Source organism: Otolemur garnettii, unplaced genomic scaffold, assembly GCF_000181295.1.
Source record: "Otolemur garnettii isolate 467f Iridium unplaced genomic scaffold, OtoGar3 scaffold00185, whole genome shotgun sequence".
Lineage (NCBI taxonomy): Eukaryota > Metazoa > Chordata > Mammalia > Primates > Galagidae > Otolemur > Otolemur garnettii.
Window position 1 is genome coordinate 3,007,671 of NW_003852580.1, and position 8,323 is coordinate 3,015,993.

General features: G+C 48.0%; 1 protein-coding gene across 1 annotated transcript in view; it reads left to right on the forward strand.

The window, feature by feature from the left end:
- The window catches only part of DEF8 (differentially expressed in FDCP 8 homolog), a 27,825-nt gene that overhangs the window by 8,694 nt on the left and 10,808 nt on the right, over positions 1-8,323 (forward strand). Inside the window, exons 4-5 of the mRNA XM_012812031.2 lie at positions 2,730-2,879; positions 6,271-6,412. Of these exons, the coding sequence (XP_012667485.1) occupies positions 2,730-2,879; positions 6,271-6,412 (292 nt within the window). The remainder of the gene's footprint in view (positions 1-2,729; positions 2,880-6,270; positions 6,413-8,323) is intronic.

Genomic DNA, 8,323 nt, shown 5'->3' on the forward strand with positions numbered 1-8,323 from the left:
GCCTGTCACAGCCAAGGCTCCTGTGGCCCATGAGAGGACCAGACAGAGACAGCTGGGACTCCTGTCCCTTGAGCTCCAAGTGCTCCTGAGATAGTTAATCCCATCTGGGGTTCTCATGGCCCTGTAGACCTGCTGGAGGGAGGGGGCCAAGCAGGGAATTAAGGGAGCCCCTGATTGTCCTTATCCAAGGGCCACTCTTGTTTGTTTGCATTTTATTCTATGGAAACCTTGTTTAGAAAAAAAAAAAGGAGATGGGAGAATCATAGTAATTTTTTTAAAAAATAAAAAAATAAGTTTTGGTCAGATGCATTAGGCCAGGCTTATGATCCTTCTGTTTTGAGAGGTGGAGGCAGTGGATCGCTTGAGGCCAGGAGTTTAAGACAAGTCTGAGGAACATAGTGAGACCCCTATCTCTACATAAATAAATACATAAATAAATAAATTAGCCAAACCTGGTAGTACATACCTGTAGTCCAGATACTCAGGAAGCAGAGGCGGGAAGATTTTTGAGCCCAGGAACTCAAGGCTTCAGTGAGCTATAATCATGCCAGTATACTCCAAGCCAGGGTGAGAGCAAGACTCTGTCTCTAAAAAACATAGTTTGAAAACCTTTTAGTTTTATGCAAAACATTTCTAACTTTTTTTTTTTTTTTTGAGACAGAGTCTCACTTTTTCGCCCTCAGTAGACTGCTGTGGCATCACAGCTCACAGCAACCTCCAACTCCTGGGCTTAGGCGATTCTCTTGCCTCAGTCTCCTGAGTAGCTGGGACTACAGGCATCTGCCACAATGCCTGGCTATTTTTTGTTGCAGTTTGGCCGGGGCCGGGTTTGAACCCGCCACCCTTGGTATATGGGCCCGTGCCCTACCCACTGAGCCACAGGCACCACCCATCCATTTCTAACTTTTGAGAGAAGCATTATAGTAACATTAAAATGTAACTTAGGGGCTCGGCACCTGTGGCTCAAGCGGCTAAGGCACCAGCCACATACATCTGAGCTGGTGGGTTCAAATCCAGCCCAGGTCCGCCAAATAACAATGATGGCTGCAACCAAAAAATAGCCAGGCGTTGTGACAGGCGCCTGTAGTCCCAGCTACCTGGGAGGCGGAGGCTGGAGAATCGCTTGAGCCCAGGAGTTGGAGGTTGCTGTGAGCTGTGATGCCACAGTACTCTACCCAGGGTGACAGCTTGAGGCTCTGTCCCAAAAAAAAAAAAATGTAACTTATGCTGGGCATGGTGGCTCATGCCTGTAATCTCAGCACTGTGGGAGGCTGAGGTAGGAGGATTGCTTGAGCTCAGGAGTTTGAGGCTTATCTGAGAGAGAGTGAGACCCCAACTCATGAAAAAAGTTGAAAAACCGGGGGCCAGCTGGCCCCATATATTGGGGGTAGCAGGTTCAAACTCGGCCCTGGCCAAACTACAACCAAAAAATAGCTGGGTGTTGTGGCAGGCACCTGTAGTCCCAGCTACTTGGGAGGCTGAGGCAAGAGAATTGCTTAAGCCCAGGGGTTGAAGGTTGCTGTGAGCTGTGTGACACCATGGCACTCTACCAAGGGCAATAAAATGAGACTCTGTCTCTATAAAAAAAAAAAAAATTGAAAAACCCAGCCAGGCACGAATCCCAGTGGCTTCGGTAGCTTCAGCAGCAGGATGCCCACAGCCCAAGACTGAGGTTGCAGTGAGCTATGACGACATTGAATTCTGCTCGGGGCATAGGGTAGAACTCTGTCTCGACAAAAAAAGAAAAGTAACTTAGATTTTAAAAGATTTAGCCAGAAGCCCCCCTACCAATTCTAAGTCACTTTTCATTTTGTATGTGGCCTTTAAACTTTGCCCATACAAATACATTATTTCATATATATCTTTTGTATCTTTATTATAACACATTTGAGCACTTCGTTTGGGCCACAGATTGAGATCCAAGGGAAAGGGAAGAGTTACCCCCATGCCTAGATCTCTCAGTGTATAGCAGCCTGAGCCCCCAGCTCTGAGACTGAGCCTGTCTTCCCAGTGATCTGAGTCTAGGGCTTGTTGGGCTCTGAGCCCTAGAGTGGTTAGAAGCAGCCCTGAGTACATGGGCTTGGCAGATAAGCTGGAGGTCACTGGCTCCCCTTAATGGTAATAGGGTCATTTCGCAGCTTGCTCCCAAAAGGAAGTTCTTCAGAAGTAAGTGAAATGGTATAATCAAAAAAGCACTTTGATTTCTTTCTTTTTTTTTTGAGATAGAGTCTTACTATGTCACCCTCAGTAGAGTGCTATGGCGTCACAGCTCACAGCAACCTCAAACTTTTGGGCTTAAAAGATTTTCTTGCTTTAGCTTCCTAAGTAGCTGGGACTACAGGCACCTACCACAACGCCCTGCTATTTATTGTTGTTTAGCTGGCCCAGGCTGGGTTTGAACCTGCCACCCTCGGTGTATGTGGCTGGCGCCATAACCACTATGCTACAGCTAGCACTTGGGTTTCTCAAAGAAGAAATTTATCTTTGGAAAAGTTTCTTTCAAACATTAGGTCTTCAGAGGCCTGTGGGTAGACAGGTCCTGCTAGGGACAGGCAGCTGGAGGTGAGTCCTCACCTTGCCACCAACTTTCCTAGGCCCTAGCAAGTCCTCAGCCCCTCTGGGCTTCTGTTTCCTCACCTGGGTGTTGGAGTGAGGTCTGCCTCTGAGGATGGGCCTTAATAGGAGGAGCCTGGGCATGTACACTGACTGCCCCAACACCCCCTGGGCAGGGTCTGTTCCTGGCCTCTGACATCCCACAGCTGCAGCAGGCAATCGAGGAGTGCAAGCGAGTCATTCTGGAACTGCCCGAGCAGTCGGAAAAGCAGAAAGATGCTGTGGTGAGGCTCATCCATCTCCGACTGAAGCTGCAGGAGCTTAAGGTGGGTGCTGGCCCACCCCCCCACAGAGGAAGCCTTGCACTGAGGCTAGATCGTGGGAGGGAGGTGGGAGGACCTGGGGCCACCTCTGGCTCCTTCCCAGATGTGGGTCTCTCTCTAGGCACTGAGGGACTGAGGCAGGAAGGTACTCAGGAGACAGGGTGAAAGGTGGGCCTGTATCCCATGTACTGTAGACTGTGTCTCAAGTAGGCTAGACCCTCTTGGTTGCAAGGGACAGAAACTCAACATTAAGGAGCTTAAACCAAAAAGAAAAAAGTATTTGCTGGTAACTGCAAAACACTACACTATCAGGGATGCTGCTATCTTTCAACTCTGCTTTCTGAGTCTGACCCATTCCCTGGGCTCCATGTGTGGTGGCAGAGATGCCCCAGCTATGTGGAGCGTTCTCTTCCTAGTGGTCATGAATCTCAGGCCTGACTCTCACTGACCAGTCCTGGGCCCCTTTCTGACCCAATGATAGTGACTGATTCGCTTAGTTCTGGGTCATGTGCCCGTCTGCTGAAGCAAGTGAGTCGAGTAAGGCCCACCCTGAACCTGAAGTGCTGTGAGAATACACCTAGGGGTCCTGTCCAGGTGACAACAGAGGGCAGTGGGCAGGGTTGGGGCATGTGCTTAAAGTCAAGGCAGGAGGATCCCCCAGGCCTCAAGTTCCCAGTGGCAGTGAGGTGTGATTGTAGCACTACCCTCTAGCCTGGATGACATGGTGAGACCCTGTCTCTCTAAAAAGAAAAAAGAAGAAAAAGAAGGTCTGGCTCTGTGTCCGTTGCTCAGTGGTTATAGTGCCAGCCACATATACTGGGGCTGGTGGGCTCAAGCCTGGCCCAGGCCTGCTAAACAACTATACTTAAAAAAAAAATAGTCAGGCATTGTGGTGGGCACCCATAGTCCCAGCTAACTGGGAGGCTGAGGCAAGAGAATTGTTTAAGCCCAAGAGTTGAAGGTTGCTGGAAGCTGTGATGCCACGGTACTCTACCCTAGGTAACATAATGAGACTGTCTCAAAAAAAACCAAAAACAAACAAATAAAAAAAAAACCCACGAGGCTCAGGGCCCTTAGCACAGTGGTTATGGCACCAGCCACATACAGCAAGGCTGGCAGGTTTGATACTAGCCCGGGCCTGCTAAAACAACAATGAGAACTGCAACAAAAAATAGCCAGGCATTGTGGTGGGCACCTGTAGTCCTAGCTATTTGGGAGGCTGAGGCAAGAGAATCGCTTAAGCTCAAGAGTTTGAGGTTGCTGTGAGCTGTGATGCCACAGTACTCTACTGAGGGTGACATCCTCATTTATAAGTGGAATATGTTTATAATTTCCCCTTTATAATAATGTATTTCCTCCAATTTTTATTATTTTTTTATTTTTATTTTTATTTTTTTGCAGTTTTTGGCCAGGGCCAGGTTTGAACCCACCACCTCTGGTATATGAGGCCAACGCCCTACTCCTTTGAGCTACAGGCGCCGCCCTATTTCCTTCAATTTTAATATCAGGTGTAACCAGATTAAGTAGAATGATTTTGAAGTATTTCTTCTTTTTCTATTGTCTATGTAATTTGGCATGATCTGTTTTCTTAAATTATCTTTTACTTTTATTTATAAATATTAGTTGTCTATTTTTTGAGACTTTGGAAAAAAATAAGAAGTTAACTGATGACTCCATACTAAACCTCAGAGTCAAAGCATTCTGTAATAGACATACTCTTTTTTTTTTTTTTTGAGACGGAGCCTCAAGCTATCCCCCTGGGTAGAGTGCCGTGGCATCACGCTCACAGCAACCTCCAACTCCTGGGCTCAAGCGAGTCTCCCGCCTCAGCCTCCCAAGTAGCTGGGACTACAGGCGCCCGCCACAAAGCCCGACCATTTTTTGGTTGCAGCCATCATTGTTGTTTGGCGGGCCCGGGCTGGGGATTCAAACCCGCCACCTTAGGTGTACGTGACTGGCACCTTAGCCACTTGAACCACAGGCGCTGAGCCAATAGGCATACTCTTATTTGACAATGTGACTATTACTTTCTTTGTATTATTATTATTATTGCTTAATATTTCGATGTAGCAATCATCTGATTTCTTTTCTGAATGTACTTATCTTCGTTTGTTCTTTATAAGGTTTTTGTTTCTAGTCCTTATCTTAAACATTGTTATTAAATTCTAAGCCTTTTTAATTTTGTGGAGGCAAAAAGTGGAAACTTAATAAACACATGTATACATAAAAAAAAAAATGAAAAAGATGGTCGTGAATCCCCACACTACAGATGTCCACAATGTATTCCTTAAGTCTTTGTGTTCTTCACTCTGGTGCTCACTGTGTCCCCTGTACTGATTCATGAGTACTTGGGAATTTAGAAAGTGGACTATTTTTTTTTTTTTTTTGAGACAGAGCCTCAAGCTGTCCCCCTGGGTAGAGTGTCCTGGCATTACAGCTCACAGCAACCTCCAACTCCTGGGCTCAAGCGAGTCTCCTGCCTCCGCCTCCCAAGTAGCTAGGACTACAGGCACCCGCTACAACGCCTGGCTATTTTTTGGTTGCAGCCATCATTGTTGTTTGGCAGGTCCGGGCTGGGGATTCGAAACTGCCACCTTAGGTGTATGTGGCTGGCGCGTTAGCCGGTTGAGCTATAGGCACTGAGCCAGAAAGTGGACTATTCATTAGAAAATAGGGATCTTTGTGGTAACAAAAATATCCCAAAGTACAGTGGTTTAAAGAAAATAGATGTGTGGGCAGTGCCTGTTGCTCAGTGAGTAGGGCGCCAGCCCCATATGCTGAGGGTGGTGGGTTTGAACCTGGCCCCAGCCAAACTACAACAAAAAAATAGCTGGGTGTTGTGGCAGGCTCCTGTAGTCCCAGCTACTTGGAAGGCTGAGGCAAGAGAATCACCTAAGCCCAAGAGCTGGAGGTTGCTGTGAGCTGTGATGCCATGGCACTCTACCGAGGGCGACAAAGTAAGACTGTCTCTAAAAAAAAAAAAGAGAAGAAAATAGATGTGTAATTTTCCTTATGTAAAAAATCCCATTGATGGTCCAGGGCTGGTGGGGCAGCTAATGGTGTTGGGGCCCTAGGCCATCCTTTCTTGTTGCTCTGGCTTGGGAGCCTAAGGTGGCCCCACACTGTATCTTCTGGGTTTCCAGCAGGCAGGAGGGAGGGGTGGACAGCACCTGGGCGGTGGAGGTGCTGGGAAGGCAGTGAGTAACCCTGGTGGTTCGTGCCTGACTGACCATTATTTTATTGCAGAAGGGAAAGGGGGGTCTTGGCACTGTGCTGAAACTCATGGACTCTGCTACAAATGGTACCTGGAAGAAATAAGTTGAGGGGCTTGTGTTTGAGGGGACAGGAACTGCAGTGAAGCATGCTTGTGACTCTCCCCGGCTCTCCTCTGCAGGACCCCAATGAGGATGAGCCCCACCTCCGTGTCCTCCTGGATCACCGCTTCTATAAGGAGAAGAGCAAGAGTGTCAAGCAGACCTGTGACAAGTGTAACACTCTCATTTGGGGGCTCATCCAGACCTGGTACACCTGCACAGGTAGGTTGAGAGTAGACCCACTGCTGCTGGATGAGTGGACTGGATCCTCAGGGTAGGGAGAAGCCCAGAGCTCTGCTCCCATGTCTGGGTTCCATTCTGCAAATGCTCTGAGGGAAACTCAGCTACCAAACCCTGCTGTGTGCTGGAGATTAGAGCAAGGAGAGAAACCAGCTTCTCCTCCTGCCCTGACCTCTCACCACATACTTGAGTGGACCAAGATAGTGATCACACGTGGCTATGCAAATTTAAATTTAAATTAATGGCTTGGCGCCTGTGGCTCAAGCGGCTAAGGCACCAGCCACATACACCTAAGGTGGCGGGTTCGAATCCCCAGCCCGGGCCCACCAAATAACAATGATGGCTGCAACCAAAAAATGGCCAGGCGTTGTGGCGGGCGCCTGTAGTCCCAGCTACTTGGGAGGCTGAGGCAGGAGACTCGCTTGAGCCCAGGAGTTGGAGGTTGCTGTGAGCGTAATGCCATGGCACTCTGCCCGGGGGATAGCTTGAGGCTCTGTCTCAAAAACAAAAAACAAACAAACAAAAAATTAATTATTTATTTCCTCAGTTTTACTGTCTGTGTTGTTCACACTCAGTAGCCCATGACACTGGTGACGACCATATTGGGCAGTGCAGAGAAAACATTTCCTTCATAGCAGAAGATTCCATTTGATAGTGCTATTCTGGGAAATTAAAGCAGTGATGGACACGATGTGTCAGGAAGTCATAGTACCATGAAGAAAAGTGGGGGACAGGAACAGCATGTACTGGGGTGGAGTGGGTATGACCTAAGGGTGGAAGGAAAAGGCATCATGTGACATTTAAGCAAAAACTTGAAGGTCAGGATCCAAGTCAGGAGTTAGGGAGAAAGTTTCTGGTTTAGGAGAGCAGGTATGCAAGGCCTGTGGTTGAGTGGTGTCCATGTCCTCAGGGAGGAGCAGAAAGTCATGTGACTGGAACTCTGTGTCTGAGGGAGTTGGTGTAGAGGTGGGCACAGAGGTGCTGGGGGCTTTTCTGTAGCTGCAGTGAAGTGGTTGCTGGATATACTTTGAATATACTTAGGTTGTTTTTTTTTAAGACAGAGTCTCACTTGTCACCTTCAGTTGAGTGCCGTAGCTTCATAGCTCATAGCAACCTCAAACTCTTGGGTTGAAGCATTTCTTTTGCCTCAGCCTCCTGAATAGCTGGGACTATAGACATCCACCACAACGCCTGGCTATTTTTTTATTGTAGTTGTCATTGTTGTTTAGCGGGCTGGGGCCAGGCTCGAACCCACTAGCCTAAATGTGGCTGGCGCCCTACTCACTGAGCTATGGGTGCCAAACCTATTCTTTCTTTCTTTATTTTTTGAGACAGAGCCTCCAGCTGTCACCCTGGGTAGAGCGCTGTGACATCACAGCTCACAGCCACCTCCAACTCCTGGGCTTAAGCGATTTTCTTACCTCCCTAGTAACTGGGACTACAGGTGCCTGCCACAATGCCTGGCTAATTTTTGGTTGCAGCTGTCATTGTTGTTTGGCGGCCCGGGCTGGATTCAAACCCGCTAGCTCAGGTGTATGTGGCTGGCACCTTAGCTGCTTAAGCCACAGGTGCCAAGCCTGTTCTTTATTTTTTTGAGGCTGGTCTTGCCTGTCACCTGGGTTGCAGAGCAGTGGCATCATTATATCTCACTGTAGCCTCAAACTCCTGGGCTCAAGTGATTCCCCTAGCTCAGCCTCCTGAGTAGCTGAGACTATAAGCACCAACATGCCTAGCTAATTAAAAAGAATTTTTTTTTAGGAATGGAGTCTTGCTATGTTCCCCAAGCTAGTCTCTAACTTCTGGGCAGGGCTTAAGCAATCCTCCCACTTTGGCTTCCCAAAATGCTGGGGTTACAGGCATGAGCCACAGTGCCTGGCCTTATTTATTTATTTA